The sequence below is a fragment of the Schistocerca cancellata genome, chromosome 4 (genome assembly GCF_023864275.1).
Source record: "Schistocerca cancellata isolate TAMUIC-IGC-003103 chromosome 4, iqSchCanc2.1, whole genome shotgun sequence".
Classification (NCBI taxonomy): Eukaryota; Metazoa; Arthropoda; class Insecta; order Orthoptera; family Acrididae; genus Schistocerca; species Schistocerca cancellata.
This window is the reverse complement of record NC_064629.1, coordinates 645,667,101-645,689,495: the sequence shown is the minus strand read 5'-3', so window position 1 is coordinate 645,689,495 and position 22,395 is coordinate 645,667,101. Positions and strand designations below refer to the sequence as shown.

At 38.4% G+C, this 22,395-nt stretch overlaps 1 protein-coding gene across 3 annotated transcripts in view; it reads right to left on the bottom strand.

Annotated features, from left to right (window-relative positions):
• Positions 1-22,395, bottom strand: part of LOC126183870 (GATOR complex protein NPRL2) — a 145,066-nt gene that overhangs the window by 61,826 nt on the left and 60,845 nt on the right. For all 3 annotated transcript variants that reach the window (XM_049926162.1, XM_049926164.1, XM_049926163.1), the window contains 3 exons: positions 10,264-10,420; positions 8,305-8,434; positions 4,841-4,977 (listed from right to left, as the gene is read on the bottom strand). In XM_049926162.1, coding sequence (XP_049782119.1) covers positions 4,841-4,977; positions 8,305-8,434; positions 10,264-10,420 — 424 coding nt within the window. The remainder of the gene's footprint in view (positions 1-4,840; positions 4,978-8,304; positions 8,435-10,263; positions 10,421-22,395) is intronic.

Here is a 22,395-nt window from a genome sequence, read left to right as displayed (position 1 = left end):
CATACCCTGGCTTGACGAAAATAAAAATACTTCTGGACTACAAGATACAATAATTCATGCTTTAAACAGGATACCTCAATGAAATCATGCCCAGTTACATCATAGAACAATGATTTGTAGATGAACATAACAATCAAGAAGAAATCCATGTTAAACAGCAGCAGGAGTGGGGAAGACTTGTTTGGAGCATACATAAAAGGACTTCCTTGATAAATTAAGCAGATATGCAATAACTGACAAAGGCTTTACACAATAAAACTTGTTTAATGAAACACATGCAATAAATAATATAATATACAATGCAAATCACATTCTAGTTCATCTTTAAAGTAACAGTTGTGGTCTTTTTAGCTTCCTGCAAAAAGTCTAGAGAAAATGTTTTGTCATAACAGGGAACAGAGACTCACTGAACATGGATGATCTGAACTCTGTTCTATTTTTCTTCACAAGGCTGAAAACATGTTCACATTCTGCATTGCTATGGAGTATGATGAGAATGGAGAGCATTACTCTAGGAATTCAGCTATACTTAAGAAGTCCATCGACTCCACTAATTCTTGATATTTGTGCCCAGCTGGAATCACTCACAGCATCTTGATTTGCAGCCAAAGTGTCATCTCCATGGACTGCATCTGAAGCTCATTCACCACCTCATCTGTAGTTTCATTCTCTTCCTTGCATAACATGATAGGAAACTTTTTCACAAAAAATGAATGGAAGAAAACTGTGCATCTTCAATTTTTGTCTAACCTAGCAACTTGAGCATGCTTTAACACATTATCATTGAGTGGAAACTTGTTGATGATGTAGTCACAGGCAGTACAAAAGTAGTTTCTCACTGATGAAAAGAAAAGGGCTTCATCTGTATCCTGGAGATCATTCCCTATGTTCGAAGTCTGAATGCCAATAACTAATTCTTCATCATGAATAAAGTTGTACTCGACTTCAAGCAATGAGCAGTTTTTGACAATTTTGGGCTCAACAAACTTGGTGAACAGCTGCTTTAGCAAATCAATTAGGTGTTATAATAAAATGTGAACTTGTGGGGAAGAAGTCTGAATGGCAATATTCAATTTATCAAAAACAGGAATAGTCACATGAAGAAAAGTGCAAAAGGCCTTGTTCAAGTAAGAGGACAGGAACATAAACAATTTTTCCTTGTGTGTTGTAGCAGATGTTTTACTTTTTAGGATGGGTTTGTCACATTTGGAAGAATATGCTTTTCTCTTAGGGGCATGCGTTCTCTTCTTCTGATACTCTTTGGATCCACTTTGTTCAACTCTAGGTATTCTGAAAGATGTCAAGCTTGTGGAAATGTTTTGGATACATAATATTACTTCCTCCTTGAAGAAAGAAGGAAGCAGATCCCACTGGTTCAGTAGTCTATCCAAAAATCTGTCTAAAGATAGCCACCTAGTACATACAGGGTTATTACAAATGATTGAAGCGATTTCACAGCTCTACAATAACTTTATTATTTGAGATATTTTCACAATGCTTTGCACACACATACAAAAACTCAAAAAGTTTTTTTAGGCATTCACAAATGTTCGATATGTGCCCCTTTATTGATTCGGCAGACATCAAGCCGATAATCAAGTTCCTCCCACACTCGGCGCAGCATGTCCCCATCAATGCGTCCGAAAGCATCGTTGAAGCGAGCTCGCAGTTCTGGCACGTTTCTTGGTAGAGGAGGTTTAAACACTGAATCTTTCACATAACCCCACAGAAAGTTAAGTCGGGAGAGCGTGGAGGCCATGACATGAATTGCTGATCATGAACTCCACCACAACCGATCCATCGGTTTTCCAATCTCCTATTTAAGAAAAGCCGAACATCATGATGGAAGTGCGGTGGAGCACCATCCTGTTGAAAGATGAAGTCAGCGCTGTCGGTCTCCAGTAGTGGCATGAGCCAATTTTCCAGCATGTCCAGATACATGTGTTCTGTAACGTTTTTTTCGCAGAAGAAAAAGGGGCCGTAAACTTTAAACCGCGAGATTGCACAAAATACGTTAACTTTTGGTGAATTGCGAATTTGCTGCACGAATGCGTGAGGATTCTCTACCACCCAGATTCGCACATTGTGTCTGTTCACTTCACCATTAAGAAAAAAATGTTGCTTCATCATCACTGAAAACAAGTTTTGCACTGAACGCATCCTCTTCCATGAGCTGTTGCAACCGTGCCGAAAATTCAAAGCGTTTGACTTTGTCATCGGGTGTCAGGGCTTGTAGCAATTGTAAGCCGGATTTTCTAAACCGTTGGCTGTGGTACGTTTAGCTCCCTGCTTGCTTTATTCGTCGACTTCCGCGGGCTATGCGTGAAACTTGCCCGCACGCGTTCAACTGTTTCTTCACTCACTGCAGGCCGACCTGTTGATTTCCCCTTACAGAGGTATCCAGAAGCTTTAAACTGCGCATACCATCGCCGAATGGAGTTAGCAGTTGGTGGATCTTTGTTGAACTTCGTCCTGAAGTGTCATTGCACTGTTATGACTGACTGATGTGAGTGCATTTCAAGCACGACATACGCTTTCTCGGCTCCTGTCGCCACTTTGTCTCACTGCCCTCTCGAGCGCTCTGGCGGCAGAAACCTGAAGTGCGGCTTCAGCCGAACAAAACTTTATATGAGTTTTTCTACGTATCTGTAGTGTGTCGTGACCGTATGTCAATGAATGGAGCTACAGTGAATTTATGAAATCGCTTCAATCATTTGTAATAGCCCTGTACATGCTTCAGAATTTTCTTTGTCTCCTTATTTTACAAGTTCTGAAATTGCTGGTGGTGTTTTTTTTTTTTTTTTTTTGACACTCTTCTGTAAGATATAAAAAATATCAACAAGGATCTCATCCACTTTCAGTGATAATCTTCTAGCACATTTGTCAGCTGCTAGATTAATCAGGTGGATAATGCAAACTACGATGGCAATATCTGGCTGAACTTCCTTCAGAACTGCACAAACCCCATTTTTGTGTCTTATCATAACAGAAGCACTGTCAGAGCAGAAAGTCACACAGTTTTCAATTGATATGCTATGAGAATTCAGCTGAGATAACATCAGGTTACCTATGTTTCGCCCTGTTGAGTCCCCGTCGAATGCTGGTATGGATAGCACAGTGCTCACTACTTTTTCCCAAGAAATATCACAGAATGTAACAAAAACAGGATACAAAATGGTGTTCACACGATTTTTTCCATTTGTGGCCAAAGAAAATGGCTCATTTTGAACACATTTAACAACTACAGATGATGCATTTTTTGCCATTTTATTTACATTGCATGTCATTTTCGTGTGAGCACAGCTATATTTCTTTGCAAGATTCTGGTGTGGGAATCATCATCTTAAATAAAGCACCAGAATGATCAGCCACACTTAAGGGCACATTGTGCTCCACCAAAAAGGAAGTAAACAGACATTCGACCCCAATTATGTCACTGTCAACATTTCCAGACTTGGCAAAAAAGGTGATGATTTTCTTGTTATCTTCCTTCAATGTAACATAACTTATGTGTTTACCACACTTCACATGATTACTTAAATCATTTCTTACACCATGTGCAATACTATTATTACACCCACATACTGTGCACAAGGAAAATTTTTCTGCCCTTCTTGATTTCAGTATGCGCAGAAAACCAACAGAAAAGGATTCTTTAAATGTCTGGAAATACTGTTTCTTGTTGGATTTATTCACGAACCCTACAATAGGAATACAGCATATCAAAATTTCCAAGAACAAATGCCTCAATACCTACTGAAACATTGAAAGGAACCTGGATCACTAAATGTCACATAAAGTTATAACATAAACACTCAAGGCAGTCAAACACTTCAATGAAACATGTCAAAGCACACAGTCTTAAACCATTAACTGAACACGATGCCAACCTTGCGGACAAAGAATATGCACATGGTAAAAATAACACACACACGTGGAATGAATTTAATTAGTCCATACGTGGTCAAAGTATATGGGTTAAACCACAAGTGGATGGAGTGGAACAAAATGCCTGTTGGCATGTAAGATTCACAAGGAAGAATCCTGACTTTAAATTCAATTCCAATGATGACACAAACATCACACGGTTAAAAGTACCAATCACATTAAAGAATGAGTTATTGACAATCGTAGACTTGCCTTCAAGCCACGCAAACAATCGATTGTATGGAAGTGGGGTAATTGTAGAATATTAATGTTTAAAATTTTTGTCCACAAAGTCATAAAATGACACCGTCCATCTGTAAACTGCTGCAATTTCTGTAAATTTTACAAATAAACCACAAACGTTGGCAAGTTTGTAATAAGTATATCTAAGTTACCGTAATGTAAATTTGAGTTTGTATGACTGCTCTTATAAGTATTACCAAAATGAAATCAACAGGACAGTATGTAGTTGTGATACAAAATTTATTAAAATTTAGGCCCATTTTTGTTTGTTATTTAGGACTATATTTTGTTTCAGGCATTATGAGTTCATGGAAGCTTCAAGACGTGGGAGTCTGTCTAGGAAAAATGCTAAACTGCTTTCAAATATACCACATGAAATTATTGATGGTTGAAAACTCTATGCCCCAGTGGTTCCAAAGTGAAACCACCTCCTGAAAACAACGGATTGTTTACCTTTTGCCAGTTTCATCTTATAAATCGCTGCTTACTATGATGAAGTTTAATTTTGTGAAAATAGGACTCAAAGGATTAAATAGAAACTGTCCCAGTATTCACATATAGTCAGCACTGAACTCCATCAGAGAAAATAAAATACAGCTGTTGCAGAATGGAATCTACAAACAGCAAAATATTTCTGAAATACACAAATGTTACAAGCATATATGGTTACCTGCTGAGTTGTCAAATCCCACTGTTCCTCTTGAAAAACACCTTTCTCTGTTGTAAAAATTGGTACATGATGATCCATAACTGGTGGAGGATCAGTAGCAGCTCTGACAACCTTGAGGAACATCGTCATTTCTCCCTCTGGAAAACACAAGGACCGACATTTCCTTATTCTAATACCTCAAGGAATGAGTATATGTACGATTAAACTACATAAGAAGCTAAATTACACATGACCATTAATTGACTTTATTAAGAACCATAGGAATCCTATCATGAAACAGCTGATCTACTTCCAAGCATAAAGCAATTTACAAAATAAATATGGTGTGATTATGAAATGTGCAAGAATAGTCCATATTAACATTATTCATATTTACATACAAAAAATCTTATGATTTGAAGGTTGATTTGAAAACCTCAATGTCTTACAAGGAATGGCTTTAATGGAGATGGTCTTTACTTGAAGCCAGTCATGAATGTGGACTTGTCAAGGAAGGAATGCAAAAGATTATAAAACTTCGTAGTTTGCATACACAGAGAGCTTTCTCAGAGCTGAGAGTCATGTGAAATGGTTGAAAATAAATTTGTTGCAAAGTCAACGGGAAAGTTGTACAATGTGAGCCTCCTTGAGGACATCTCAAATCCAGTTTCTGTGCACATTAAGGCCTCTCCATGCAATTTCTGCAGCCAAATCTGCAGCCAAAATCTAACACATTCCATATCAGTTTGGCCAAATTACACCATCATGTAGTGTCAACCAAGTATTTTAATGATACATTTTGTAGTACTGGGAGAAGGCTTTTCATATCACTACCACATCTTGATATTTGACAGACATTTAGAGGGCTAACTTTAGCAGGATACTGGCTACTCAGTTTAATAATCCTTGCTCACCACTGAATAGATATTTGTCATCCTCCTCCATGTTTTCTCTGTGCAACAAGTGTATGTCAAAATGGTCATACCGTAGGAGGGAGGAATCCTTGAGCATGTCTGCAAGTACAGGTCAAAACATCCTGCACTGTAGTGAATAAGCTTTGTTCTTTATGGGTACTGTACTTCTTGTCAAAGGATCAACTTACACTCTATGTTTTATGGATTTTTTTTAAAAGGAGCCATGCAACTCATTTATTCGAACAACATTCCATAGGACAAATTGTGCTTGAGCAGTAATAAGCATTTGAAACTTCACAGCTATTTTGTTGTGTGTAATAGAAAATTTTGCTGCATGTAAGACAGACTTCTGCTACAGACATTAAACCAATGTATTCAGAGTTTTCATATAGCAACTATTTGAAATTATTTTATTTCTTTTTCATAACCAGTTAACTCCAGAAAATACACTTTTCTTAATGTGGAGACAACTGAGCCCTAACATACTCAAGTTGCTTGCTTTATGGGTTTCTCAGTTTGAGAAAATCTTAAGTACTTTTTGGTGCAGAATCTGCAATGGGTTTCTCTGGTACGGGAGTGGAATGCGTTTACCCATCCGCCCCTAGAAAAAACTGATTTTTAAAAATCAATCTCCTATCACGCCTTGTAACAAAGACGGATATATCAGTTCAAAGTGGGTGGAAAATATAATGGACGTTGGCTAGTAGCAAGTGTGCCCAGAGATATTTTGCCATTCACTGTATAACTAAAATTACTTCCTCCCATATACATCTCGAAAAATAATCACCACAAGAAAATTTGGGAAATTAGAGCTAATACAGAGGCTTACTGACAGTCATTCTTCCCCTGTGCCACTTACAAATGGAACACGGAAAGGGGGGCTGAGGGGTTCAACTGGTGGTACCAGACATACCCTCTGTCACATGCCATCAGGTGGGTTGTGGAGTATTTATGTAGATGTATATTTCATATGAGCTACACACCTTCTGCCCCCCCCCCCCCCCCCTACCTATGATCACTGGGAACACTCTTGTTATTCTTACAATACTGCTAGTCTTCCATTTTGAATTTTGTAGACCTGTACAGGATTATACAACTAGATAAAAAAAGGAATGGTGAATAAGTAAAAATGAATGGGACCGAAAAAGGACTGGTTACCACTGAAATGGTTCCCAAAGATGAACAAGTCTGTTGACCTCTATACTTTATACCACCTATCCGTACAACAGAAATCTTGCATGCTTTGTATATCTAGACCCACTGAATTGTCTGAAATAACCACCTAATTATAGTTTCTCACACACTGCTCACTTGGCAAAAATGAGATGATTAGTCTCACAACGAAAGTAATAATGAGTTTTCACTCTTCTTTTGTTCTTTAACAGGAGTATAAGATAGTGTAATTGTAATGGATTTCCATAATGCTTATAGCCTCTGCATTTTGCATGAAATTTATTTACTCATGGTAAGCACAATGTTTCAAAAAACATCTAAAGAAGATTCTCAAATTGATCACACTCCACAGCAACAAGTTTAGAGCCTGCAAGAACAATATATCAATTAATGTTTCTTTCTGATATCATATTTGAGTAAGTCATAACTTGCATAAAAACATAATGTGTAGTTAAGTATTATAAACTGTTCCTCTTTCTTTTCCATGAATTAGCTAAAATTCTGTTATTTTAGGATTTGTATGTCTTTCTTTCATCTTTTCCTCTCTCCCGCTTAATTCTAATGAATTAGCTGCTTAGTAAATAAATGGCTTTTACTGTATCTGACTATCCATAAAGGAGTGAGCAATGCTGGATGAAGAATGAATGAAGAGCTCAGAGATTCATAATGTTTTATTATGTGGTCTGTGATGTAAACACAACAATCAAGCAACGTGAAACTCCTAAATGGCATCAAACTGTGTATGCACAAAGGACCCAGCTTTAAAATTGTCCTGTACTAATCAGGCACATGTTGCTTGAGCAAATCCATAATGAGAATAGTGAAAAAGAGTAAAGGTAACCACCACAGTATAGTGAAGATGCTGAGTGGTACAGGCATCAAAATATGTATGCTTAGAAGACCCTGTTTTAGATTTTGGAAAGAAAAGAGAGACACACGAAGAGAGAGCTAATGGTTATAATTTTGAGACAGAATAATACAAAATTCTTTCTTTCAATCATCATCATCATCATCATCATCATCATCTATTGTGAACTGAAGCATTAACAAAAAATGCAATCCGAAGTACACATTTGTTTCCTTTTTTCTCAAGAAGATGGAATTTTAGAATAGTAGTGTGGTCAAGTCATCATGCACAAATTTAACATCTGACAGAATATGTGAAGGTTGATCCTATAAAAGTGCTGTGGTTTGAGCAGCAAGAGAAAATGCACAAAATCATTTTAAGAAAAGTGTTACACTCTATTTGACAATGACTTGCTGTTGGTTGCAGAGATGGAGAACTGTTGTAACATCAGTGGATGCCAGTACCATAGCACTTTGTAGGAAATATAAATATGGGATGACTTTTTGGTCACACTGTATACAGAAACTAGTGAAGACAGTAAATCTCCTTACCTCTCACAGTAGACATCCCTGTTGCATTTAAATTGTTGAGAATCTGTTTAAGTATACTAAAAAGCTGATGATGCTTTGTAGTTTCTGAACTAACTTGTGACAGGAAACATCCTTCTTCTTCCATTGTCAACTGATAAGAGAAAAGGATACAAATTAAACAAAGTAGGCTCAAAAATTTAAACACAGAACTGTGCGGTTCTTCTGTAAACATTTAGCTATGTTAGGAGTCAGCTTATAGCTTTAAAGGCAATCAAGAGGTGGCAACCGCCTTTCATCAGCAAAGATCATTAACCATTAATTACAGTGGGGCTCTAACATATAATGCAGAATAAAAAGGAAACAGTTTCTTATCCTTAGGCACAGGATTAAATACAGAGAAAATATATACAATATGAAGAGGATTAATGAAATTTAACACAGTTATATGCTTGTTTTCCTCAAACTACTGCATGGTGGCCAGTGAAGAGAATGTAGCGCCAATATTACTTACCTCTCCCTATACCACCACTTACGGATGTTATTCTCAAAGAATGATTGTCTATGCATTTAGCCACATACTCCACAAATTCTGAACAATATGCAATAAATATAATTAATATTTTGTGAAACAGTTCTCAAAATTTTAAAGAATGCTCTTCATGTGCTACACAACATCTTTCTTATAGGATATCCAACTGGTGTTTGCTGTGCATCTATCTAATGCTATTGTAATTACTAAATAAGTACAGCATAAATTGTACAGCTCTTCTTTGAACTCTCTTAATTTCTTCTAGGCATTTGACCTGACATGGAATCTAGACAGACGAGCATTATTCAGTGCATTCTCAGAAAATCAGTAAACTCATGCATGCTCAATCAACGAAGCTACTATTGTTAACATCCCAGTATTACACATCCGTGGTGTTATGTCTATACAGTTGGCTTGACGGTTTTTCACATAAAACAAAATTGAAGTTGGACTTTATCAATGTTTTGCACTTATTCCACACTATTTCTTCAAAACATACAATCATACACAACTAGTTATGCCTGTTGAAAAGTATAGAGGATATGAACTCAAAATTTGATAGTTTTAATTAAAAATGGAGGTAATATGTTTTATAGCACATAACTCCAATTCAAAATCTTGTTTTATCGCTGTCACAGTAGACTTCACAATTCATTGACATTTTTGACCTTCTTTGACATAATTTCAAAAATGTATGGGACAAAAACAGCAAACATAACCACCATAGCAGAGTAGTCATCAATGAATGATTTTCACTTCAAACTTGAATTTGCGCATGCAACGACCTGATTATCTAACTTTAGTGCCAACTAACTCAGAGATGGTGCAACATGCTGAATTTTTTTCTTAACAATTGTTTTTCAGAACAACCTATGCTGAAAAACAAGCTTTTCAGACTGTTTCTGACCACCTTGTATTAGAACTGACATGAAGGCAACAGATTAGTGTGGCATTTGCGAGTCTTTCCGATGTGCATGTAATAATTGTGGAAATATGAACTATGGCAATGTTATTACCAAGTGTGTCCAGACAGGACGTGCATGATGCAGCAGTTTTACTGTGTGAACAACAAAAATGAGACAAACTTGTTTCCTTTCATGATTTAGTGGGGGTTGTCAGTGAGGATAAGTTTTGTAAAGGTTTGAAATTATGCATGAAGTTTGTCCCAAGTCACTATTAGCTCTCATTCTCAAATACTGGATAAACAAAGTCTGGATATTTGTGCCATGTAAGCTAAACTCCTTTCTCACTCCAACCCCTTTGGTAGGTATGTGGTTCTTACCCCTATACTGATTCTTTCCATACAATAAGGGATAAATGTACCAATTCTGGTTGAAATCAGTCCCATGTTTTAGGATGAGATGTGGGACATATATACATGCCTACATTTTTATATTATGAACCTTTTTTTTATTTGGTTGTGTAATGTGACAATAGTTGAAATAACTTACCAAATATTCAGAAAGCTTCTTCACAACAGGTTCATACTGCACAGTGCGAGCCCATGCATCACACACAAAACAGAGATTAAAGTAGTATGCATTTCTTGCATATTTTGCATCATCTATTCTCACTGGAAATCCCGTTATTTTATATCCAAATGTATTGCTAAAACACAGAAAAGAATATGATTTCAGCATTAACTCTGTAAATGGTTTATGTTATTATTTCACAAGTGATCCATTTTTTCCCAAAATAATGTTGGAAAGTGTCATAACATGAACCAAAGATTATTATTTACAATTTACAGCCAACAATGCCCAGCCCCCCCCCCCCCCCTTTCCCCTGCACCCGTGCACCTACAATGTGCTGACGGTACACACAAGTCCAAGTTTGCAATTTTGCAGGTAGACTGGGATGGAGATTGCAATGGCTGGGGTGTGTATTGGGATAAAGAGGTGGGAGGCAGGAGGAGGGATTGGCAACAGGTAGTTAGCAACTCAAAGGGGGACAGCAGACGTGCGGGGTAGAAATGCTGGAGGTAGAGGTGGCAGGTGCATGAGCTAGGCATTCAATACACAGGCACCAGAGCCAGTGAGTTGGTGCAATACGTGATGGAGGTCACTCAGATGCATGGGGATTGGTAGCAGCTGACAGGACAGATGAAGTGGAAATTGTTGAGCCAAGGGTGTGGGGACAGTGGGTTAGTGGCATTTAAGACCAGGTGTGTTGTGGGAGCAAACAATGTGCTGCAAGGATAATTCCTACCTATGTAGTTCAGAAAAGCTGACATTGTAGGAAAGGACCATGTGGCACAGGTTGTGAAGCAGCCTTAACTCTAGCATGTGATGCTCAGCTGCAAGTTGCACCACTTGGAGGTCAATTCTGTTCTTCGCTACAAATCAGCTGTGACCATTCATTCTGGTGGACAGCTGGTTGGTGGTAAGGCCCACATAAAATGCTGAGCAGAAATTGCAGCAGAGTTGGTATATGACATGGCTGCTTTCACAGATGGCCATTCCTCTGATGGAATAGGATAAGTCTATGGCGGGATTGGAATAGGATGTGTTGGGAAGGTGAATCGGCCAGATCTTCTGGTAAATCTTCCACAGGGGAACGATCCCTGCAGGAAGATGTTGGGTGTGGGAGTGGCATAGGGATGGACCAGGGTGCTGTGTAGGTTGAGTGGGTAATGGAATACCACTTTAGGAGGTGTGGGGAAGACCATGAGTAGGATGTCTCTCATTTATGGGTATGAAGGAGGACATGGTTCAGTTGCTCCAATCTGATGTGGTGATGATCATTTGCAACTGATTCTGTCTGGGGTGAGGGAGAATTAGCGATGTGTGAGGATATGGCACAGGAAATCTGTTTGTGGACTATGTTTTGTGGGGGGAGGGACCTTCAGCACACTGGGCAATGGAATTCTCATCAATGCAGATATGCTGCCCACAGGTCACCAAGCCATACAGAAGCAATTATTTGGTATGGAAGGTGTGACAGTTGCCAATATGCAGCAGATGGTGTTGGTGGTCAGTGGGCTCAATAGGGACAGAGGTATGGATGGAGCCATCACATAGATGGAGGACACATCTAGGAAGATGGCACATTGGGTTGAGGAGGATCAAGTGATGGAAATAGGAGTGCAGGTGTTGAGTTTGTGGAGGAATGAGGATAGGGTGGTTTGGCCCTGAGTTCAGATCATGAAGATATTACCAATGAACCAGAACCAGACAAGGGTTTTGGGAGGGTAGGAAGATTTCCTCTAGATGGCCTATAAACAGGCTGGCATCTAGGCCCATCTCTGAATCTCTCCCCTGAGTCCATCTCCCTCCTCACCCTAATGACCCCCTGCACACCCACCTTCTACATGCCTCCCAAACTCCATAAACCCAACAACCCTGGTCACTCAATGTAGCTGTTAACTGGTCTTCCACTGAGAGAATTTCCAGTCTTGTCAACCAACACCTCGACCCAATTGCCCATAGGCTAGACTCTCGCATCAAAGATACAAACACTTCCATCACCAACTCTCACTCATGCCATTTCCATTACCACCTTGACCCTACTCTAATTGCTGATACCACCTTCCTGTACACAAACAACCCTCAAGCCCATGGCCTTGCTGCTATTGAACACTAGCTCTTATGATCTTAAAGGTAGTTTTAACACCAATGAGGTAATGAAATCCATTTTCATATAAGCCTTATCCACTGTTCACCCATCCTTATTTCATCGAGATCTCCATCTCAGAGTATATAAAAAATAGCCGCCGACTTTTTAGTTGCAGTAACTGTGCTGGACCAACCTTACAAAGCCTAGCTCTCTGCAGTTAAGAAGTTACACACAATGTTTTATCATCACTTGGGAAACAACACTAAGTTTACAGGTGTATCTAGTGTGGGACTTCTTTTGGTGCTGCATAAGGAATACATGGAAGCTAGTCTCTCCAGACATACAATTTCACATTCAACAAAATACTGTGTAGAATTTCCAGTTCAAGAAAGGCCATGTCATCAATTGCCACCTGTGGAGATTTTTGCTGTGAAAGTATACTTGCTACCTAAGTGCCCAGCGTCCACCCCCGGTAGCTGAGTGGTCAGTGCGACAGACTGTCAATCCAAAGGGCCCGGGTTCGATTCCCGGCTGGGTCAGAGATTTTCTCCGCTCAGGGACTGGGTGTTGTGTTGTCCTAATCATCATCATTTCATCCCCATCGACGTGCAAGTCGCCAAAGTGGCGTCAAATCGAAAGACTTGCACAAGACGAACGGTCTACCCGATGGGAGGCCCTCGTCACACGACATTATTAGTGCCCAGCAACACGAAAGGGAACCACATCTCAGTGGAAATGAAAATACAAGTAAGCCATGCCACACTCACAGAATGCTTGCCTGAAAGATATGCAAGGAGAACATAGGGGTACTTATTTTCAAAGTATTGCAGAAACTTCTAGACCTTTTCATATTTGACAGCCAAGGGGCAAATTAGACAAGTTCGGAAACAATTGTGTCTATGCTATACTTTTTACAAGGTAGACAATACAATTTGATTTTGAAATTAATTAAAACTAGTGTCATGAGAGCTGCAAGTATCAAATTACTGGTAAGAAACCTCACCAACTGGGAAGACAGGAATGTTCCTACAGGAAATTACAGTAAACAGAGAACCATAGGTTACTATGCTTATCAATCGTAGAATGTTAAAAAGGGGGACGAAGTGGGAGAACTCCTCAGTATCAATGTTCCACACCACCAGTTTCAAGATGTCCTTCAAAGAATCTTAGCATCAGAGGAACCTAATGGAAATTTTGTTTGGAAACTCTGCCAAGGGCTAGCAGACAGAAGCACGAAAAACAATAGCCCACAGCAAAAATACTACAAAGATAATAAAAGGCAGCCTCAACAAGAGAAAAAAAATCAAGAATGTTACATAACCTTCTCAGACCCAACCAGAAACTTCAGAGGGGAAATGGAATCTAGAACAGCTATTCTTAACGTACTGAGAATTAAAATGGAAAAACTGAAATACAGCAGATGAATGGAAGTGAAGGAGGCAAAAACACTCCACAGTAATTGCAAGAAAGAGATTGAGTCAGGATAAACATATGAAAAAAGTGTAACCTTTCGGGACATGAGGAACCTTATATGGAAATACTAACCACATTATGATATATATGTAATCAAAGGGCACATACAGCTTGGCAACGGAACAAAAATGTATGGATAACATGTGGGCAGGTGTCTGGATACCATAAACTGAAAGGTGGGGAAATAAAAATTGGAATAAGCAAAACGCCTGCCAAATTCCATGAAAATGATTATATGGAGCTCCATAACCCATACAGAAGGAATACATGGAGAAAAGTATTAGACACCTAACCAAAAAATTAATTTAATAAAATACTTTTGTTTACATATAAATGAATAAATAAATCTGACTGCAGCAGTATAAAAGGAACAACAGCGCATACCCTGATCAGGGATGAAACAAATGAAGTGCCAACATAGATATATCTTTGATTTAATTTGAGGCAAGTAGATTTGCCATTTGTTGGGTTATCTGAATACTTCTTTATACAGCATGGAGTTTTTAACATGCCATTTCCCGACCTGAAGGGGCAATGGTGGTGATAAGTTATTATTCAAGTTGAATTTTAATAAAGCAAGGATTTTACTTAATTTGTATTCTGACCCCATGGACAACCTCACAATGGGAATATGTTCTTGGCATCTGGAATCCATTGGAATGTGGCTTTGCCTGCCCATCTGAAGCTGACTGGTTTCATTTTTCCCTCATATGCGAGCATGTTTCACATGCTGTGTGTTGTGGTTGGAGCTTACCAGTATGATTTGGGGTCAGAGATTTCCTCCTAGACATCATGTTTTTTCCAGCTCTTTTTAAATTGGAAATAAACTTGGGAGGCATCCTGAGATGAAGGAGCACTTTTCAGAGGAAAGGCATAAAACAGAAAAAAGAGGATTGCCAATGAGAATACTTGCATTTTGCTCCTGAAGTGTATTAGGCAAGTGTCTCTCTTTCACTAACCATCAGCTCCACAATCTAATACAAAACCTATTGCTAATCGGTTACATGTGCATCCATTAAGTTGCATGCATACACAACACCCAAATATAAAACTGAAAATGAGTACCCACAATTCTATCAATGGGAACATATTTGTCAATTCATTTAAGCTTCCATACTGGTAGAACAACTTTATCGATCAATGAGGCTAACTCACTCCTAACTTGAAACAGGTAACACAACCAATATCATCAGCTCACATTGTATGTGACTAGCCTTCTACAATCAAGAGGCTGCAGATTGTTTCATGCATTCCGTGAGCTATCGACAACTCCTGAAACTCTTTTTTTCTGCGTTGTGATATATGTAACAGGATATACTTCCCCAACATTCAGTAAGTATATAAAATGGGACATGGGGTATGAGCATCCTATATACAACAGGAGTTGGAGTAACTTCAGAAAGCTTAGGTGTTACATGTAACATTTACTTCGCTAATTAGTGCTGTGTTATAGTGCTTAGGAAGATTGTTTTCCCCTAATCCACACATTTATTTACGTGAAGAGCACTACATTATTATTATTATTTTAATACAGTTCCTTAAGTATCAAACTTTCAATCAACAGTTTCACAATTCATATGTCCTGTACAACTGAAGCTTGCATGATGACCAGAGCTTGTGTCATAAAAAAATATCTTTTTTAATCTAGCACATACTACTATACTTTGTGTTGTAGGTAGTTTGTTTTTATTTATTAGAGTCACAGACTTTTAATTTTTACCTGTCAATGTCCGTATATGAGTCTCCATATGTAGGATAAATTTAGGATGACAATGTGAAAATCAGAGTATTGGAAAGAAAACTCATTTCAACTGGATTACCTCTGAAACTAATCTGTGGAATTAAAATCTTCACTGCCTATGACGCAAATGGAAATCAGGTCTCAAATAGCCGACCATGGTCTTCCTCAAGTAGCCACACTCAGCTTTCTCCTATACACAGTGTATAAACGACACCTTGAAAAATGTTTCTATTATTTTTATTTATTTACATGTCAAGTTCCTCAGGACCAAATTGAGAAGCAAATCTCCAAAGACAGTACATGTGTCAGTACATGAAATTATAACATAAAAGTAATAACACATAAAAATAAAATGTTTATGAATCTGAAAAAAGTCAAGCCATAAGTTTAAGTAGAGGCAATCAACAATACAACAAGAATCAGCTTAATTTTTCAAGGAACTCCTTGACAGAATAGAAGGGGTGATCCATGAGGAAACTCTTCAGTTTCAATTTGAAAGAGTGTGGATTACTGCTAAGATTTCTGAATTCGTGAACTTACACCACTTATTGCCCAAACCGCCCGTTTCTGCCCCAAAAATACTCTTATAGAATGGGAAGTGTTACCCCAAAATATAATACCATATGACATAAGCGAATGAAAATATGCAAAGTAGACTAATTTCTGTGTCGAACAATCACTCACTTCAGATACCATTCGAATAGCAAAAATGGCAGCATTAAGTCTTTAAGCAAGATCCTGAACATGAGCTTTCCATGACAGTTTACTATCTATCTGAACACCTAGAAATTTGAACTGTTTAGTTTCACTAATCATATGCCCATTCTGTGAAATTAAAACATCAGTTTTTATTTAATTGTTTGTTAGAAACTGTAAAAACGGAGTCTTACTGTGATGTAGCGTTAGTTTATTTTCTACCAGCCATGAACTTATGTCATGAACTGCACTATTTGAAAACGAGCCAATGTTGCACACAACATCGCTTACTACCAAGCTAGTGTCATAACCAGACATAAATATTTTAGAGTTACCTGTAATACTAGAGGGCATATCATGTATATAAATAAGGAACAGGAGTAGCCCCAAAACTGGTCCCTGAGGCACCCCCCCCCCCCACCCCATCCCCCTCCCACCATTTGACCGTATCCCACTCACACCCTACATCACAGCCATTCTCAACACTGTGAATAATGACCTTTTGCTGTCTGTTGCTAAAGTAAGAGGTGAATCAACTGTGAGCTACTCCCCGAACTCTGTAATAGTCCAACTTCTGGAGCAATATTTTTGTGGATAACATGATCAAATGTTTTAGTTAAATCAAGAATTACGCCTAGTGTTCAAAACCTTTTGTTTAAGCCATCCAGTACCTCGCAGAGAAAAGAGAATATAGCATTTTCAGTTGTTAAACGACTTCTAAAATTGAACTGTACATTTGATAGCAAATCATGTGATATAAAATGATCAATTATCCTTACATACAGAGTCTTTTCAATAACTTCAGCAAACACTGATGGCATAGAAATAGGTATAAAACTGTCTACATTGTCCATTTCTCCCTTTTTATAAAGCGGCTTTACTACTGATTAATTCCATTGTTCAGGAAACTGACCATTCCTGAAGGAAAAATTACAAATATGGCTAAATACAGGGCTAACGTGCGCAGAACAGTACTTTATTATTCTGCTAGGCACGCCATCATATCCAAGGGTATGTACCTCATAATTAACTGATGATCTTTACCTGTATCTGACAGTTTATTCCTTTGAAACAGCAAAGGATATTATGGCTCATGCCATATCAAACATTAGAATTTGCCTGGGAGAGAATGTTCTGGAGATAACACTTGAAAACACCATCAATATTTATTTTCATGGGAAGAATAATTCCACACTACTTGAACAGCATGAGGGTTGGTGGAATAAATATCCTATTCATGAGTAAAGCTAAGTTACTAGGCATGGGAATTGACTCGAGACTAATGTGCATGATGATGATGATGATGATGATGATGATGATGACAATGATGATGATGATGATGATTGGTTTGTGGGGCACTCAACTGTACGGTTATCAGCGCACATACAAATTCCCAACCTTTGCTCAGTCCAATCTCGCCACCTTCATGAATGATGATGAAATGATGAGGGATACACAAACTAACGTGGAGACATCACATAAATGCTACCACAACTAAGACAAAAATAAAGATGAGCTGAGATACGTGGCTGGCACATGGTGGGGAGCTCCTCTAAAAATTCAATTCAACCTGTATAGGACTTGTGAGGTGAGTCTTGGATTACGGATGCACATTTTACACTGAAGAGCCAAAGAAACTGGTACACCTGCCTAATATTGTGTAGGGGCCCTGCAAGCACACAGAACTGCTGCAACACGATGCGACATGGACTCAACTAATGTCTGAAGTAATGCTGGAGGGAACTGACACCATGAATCCTGCAGGGCTGTCCATAAATCCCTAAGAGTAAAAGGGGGTGGAGATCTCTTCTGAACAGCACATTGCAAGGCATCCCCAATACAATCAATAATGTTCATGTCTGGGGAGTTTCGTGGCCAGCAGGAGTGCTTAAACTTAGAAGACTGTTCGTGGAGCCACTCTGTAGCAATTCTGGATGTGTGGGGTGTCACACTGCCCTGCTGAAATTGCCCAAGTCCATTGGAATGCACAATGGACATGAATGGATGCAGGTAATCAGACAGGATGATTATGTATCAGAGTCGTATCTAGATGTATAAGGGGTCCCTTATCACTGCAAATGCACACGCCCCGCAGCATCACAGAGCTTCTACCAGCTTGAACAGTCCTCTGTTGACATGCAGGGTCCACTCGTACACATCCATCCACTCGTTAAAATTTGAAACGAGACTCATCCGAAGACTCATCCGACCATGCACCATGTTTCCAGTCATCAACAGTCCAACGTGGGTGTCGGTGGGTCTAGGCGAAGTGTAAAGCTTTGTGTCATGCAGTCATCAATGGTACATGAGTGGGCCTTTGGCTCCAAAAGCTCATATCAATTGTATTTCATTGAATGGTTCACACGCTGACACTTTTTGACGGTTCAGCATTGAAATCTGCAGCAATCTGTGGAACAGTTACACTTCTGTCGCACTGAATGATTCTCTTCACTCATCATTGGTCCCATTCTTGCAGGATGTTTTTCTGGCCACTGTGATGTCAGAGATTTGATGTTTTATCTGATTCCTGATATTCACGGTACACCTGTGAAATGGTCATATGAGAAAATCCCCACTTTGTCACTACCTCGGAGATGCTGTGTCCCATTGGTCATGCGCCTACTATAGCACCACGTTCAAACTCACTTAAATCTTGGTAATCTGCCATTGTAGCAGCAATAACTGATCTAACAACTGTGTCAGACACTTGTTGTCTTATATAGGCATTGCCGACTGCAGCACCATATTCTGCCTGCTTATGTATCTCTGTATTTGAATACACATCCTATACTAGTTTCTTTGGCGGTTTAGTGTATCATGATGAGGTAAAGAAATTTGAAATCAAAGCTAAAAAAACTTCAATATCGTTTTATTCAAATATCCATTCCTAAGAATGCTCTCTTTTTGAGGCAAGAGATCCACCACACAGTAACAGAAAGGAAAAAAATTGTGAATTTATTAATTTTGAAATGTGCCCCACAGATACACTAATGAAATATTTGTCAGATATCAAAAAATGTAACTATTTCTCTGGAAACAGAAGAAAGTCTCTGATTATGAAGTCTTTTAAATGTTGGACCACGTATGAAAATAAAATATGTAAGTATGAAATCTTACTAGAATTCGTTGCCCCATTCACCTACCAAGAAGTAAATTTAATAATCTTTGATAACATCATACAATATAGAGTCCCCAAACTTGAAGACTGAAATCAATGTTTTGCTCAATACCATTTTTCTCAATCCAGTGAAGATTTATAAGGATAGATTGACTATCATCACTGGTGACAAAGTATGACGTGCAATACACAGTCCTGCAGAAAATTATCAAGCTCTATATTCTCCACCTAAGGAGCTAACAATCTAATATGCATAAGCCACCACAATTATGGAAGCATTAATACTTGGCACATCTTGCACATGAAGCAGCATGGTGATATTAACCATTTCCCTCAGTGTAGTAAAAGAAAACATTGAAGAAATCGAGAAGTGTGCTGTTAGATTTGTTACCAGTAGATTCAACTATCACACAAATGTCATAGATATGCTTTGTGAACTCAAATGGGAATCCCTGGAGAACACTATTGAGAAAATTTAGAGAATCAGCATTTTAAGCCAATTGCACAATGATTCTACTGTCGCCAATGTACATTCCTCACAATAACCACAAACATATGAGAAATTAGGGCTCATATGCAAGCATACCATCAGTTGTTTTCTCCGTCACTCTATTTGCGCATGACTGGTAGAGGTACAAGGTATCCTCCGCCATGGACCATATGGTGGTCTGTCAAGTACATACATAGATGTAGATGTAAAGAGCCTTAAAAAACCAAAACTGAACAAAAGTGTATTGCCTACAATTATAGACATTATTAACGGAGTCATTACAAGTAAGCAAGCAGGAATGGTAACGAATTAACTGTGCATTCCAGGATGCAGTAGCATGTTTCATAATGCAATAGTAGACAGCGAAGTGAGCGATGAAGTTAAGTCAAATCCTAAATGACAGACTCGCTTACCAAGAAATGCTGAGCTTAATCAATACGAAAGTGAGAAATGAATGGTGAACACAATGGGATTTGACCAAGATTTCAGAAGGAGTACATTATGGCCAGCTGCAACCTAAAAATTATGTATCTTCTTGGTTTATAGATTGAAATAGGAGGTGATCATTTATAACAATGGTTTTGGGCATGCGCTTGAATCATGGAGAATTCCTAACCGACCTGTTCTGAATAGGATTGAAGGAATTTCGATTATGTGATTTATGCAATGACGAAGAGGTGAATCGTCTATTAATCTCATGTACCCGATAAATGACACAAGATAATCCTATTACCAATGCAGTAGTTAAAGCAAAGGATTTCTCTTTCAATGTTGGCTGCAGTGTTGTTGTTGTCAACCCAAAAGACTGAATGTACCATTATTAAATGTGATACTCAACCTCTTAAAAATGTGATCTACCTATCTAGAAAAACTGTGTACACAATGTGTGGATTTTTGTATGATTTTACATTTTCTTCTTTGATTATTATGGTGTAATCACTTTATGAAAAGTTTCTTGTTGTGGGGTCATGTATCAATCATTTATTCAGACTGTATTTTTTATGAAAAGCAATTAACAAAGTGCATAGCAGAATGACTATTAAGAAAGATACATAGTAAATATGATAGACGGCTGCTTAGCAATGGCCAAATGCCAATAAATGGGAAGGGTGGGGAGGAACTTTCAATATACATTGACATGGTAGCAGAGTTATCTTAAATACCTTAAGTATCATCTACTCCCATATGTACTGCTTCTCCTACAAAGTGAGATATGCACCCTGCCTGGCCACTTGACTGAATGACACGTAAGTGGCATGATAGATATTCTGTAAAGGGGATGCAGATTACAGGAAGAACCGAGAACCCAGGGCACAGTACCCATTCTACTTAGCAGCAGCTATGTGGAGCTGTCCGAAACTTACAGTGAATCTAAGCCTGTGAAACATATTAAGTGTTTACCAAAAAGTAGGATGTATGAGATGGATGGTGGTAGTGGTAAATACAAAGGCACTGAATTACATCATTATTAATCCCTCAATCATATCCTGACGTCTAAAAATATGGGTGCGAGACAATTTTATTGTCCCCCTCTTTGTCAAATAATAATAAAAGAATCACAAGTTTTGTACTCAGTACATGAATGGCTAACTAAACTACTAAAATTTAAATGTCAAAATTTTATATCATTGCCTAGCAGTTAAAATGCCAACCTACTGTATATATATATATATATATATATATATATATATATATATATATATATATATATATATAGTTAGTTAGTATCTTGGGTTTAAAGATATTTTGTCATCCATGGCAAGTTCGGGTGGGAAGAATGTATTGGGTGGTGCCTACAGGCTAAATTGGTGACTAGGTGCCCACCCTCCCACTTCCGTCCCCTAAGCCGACAAATAACGGTGTTGTCTTTCAGTCTTGTAATATCCACTTCTTTGTAGAAGGTGTAGCATAAGGTTTATAGCTGTTTCATCATCTGTTAGAATCTCTGACATGTGGTGTCCCACGTCCATTTGATGTTGCAGTTTCAGGGATGTGTCGAATTGTTAATGTTTCACCACAAGCATGGAGGACATTGTTCTCATTATAGAAGAAACTCATGAGTTATTTTGGTATGTCAAATTCTGAGATGGCATAAGGCAATAAGTTTCTTTATTGAGCTACATAGTGAAGTCTGCTAGGCCTTGGTATGTTCGATGGTCTGTTGTGTGTATTATCTTGCCATTTGTCTATCCATTTCTTCAGGATGTAGTGTCAAAGGACATACAGTTGCTCATGAGTGGCAGAGGTTAGTGGATGTTTTGGATAGTACTTGTCTACTGTTGTCAAAGCACTCAAGCAGTCACTGCATATAATGAAATTCTGTCATGGGAAAGTTATTATGTTTGTTAATGCTCTATGGACAGCTACTAAGTCTGCAGTATAAATTCTACATTCTTTTGGTAGAGAACATTTTTGAATCCAGTTGTGCATGTATGCCTAGCACACTCAAATAATTATCTTTGGAGCCATCTGTGTAAAGCAGATTAAAATGGGGATACACTTGGATGACA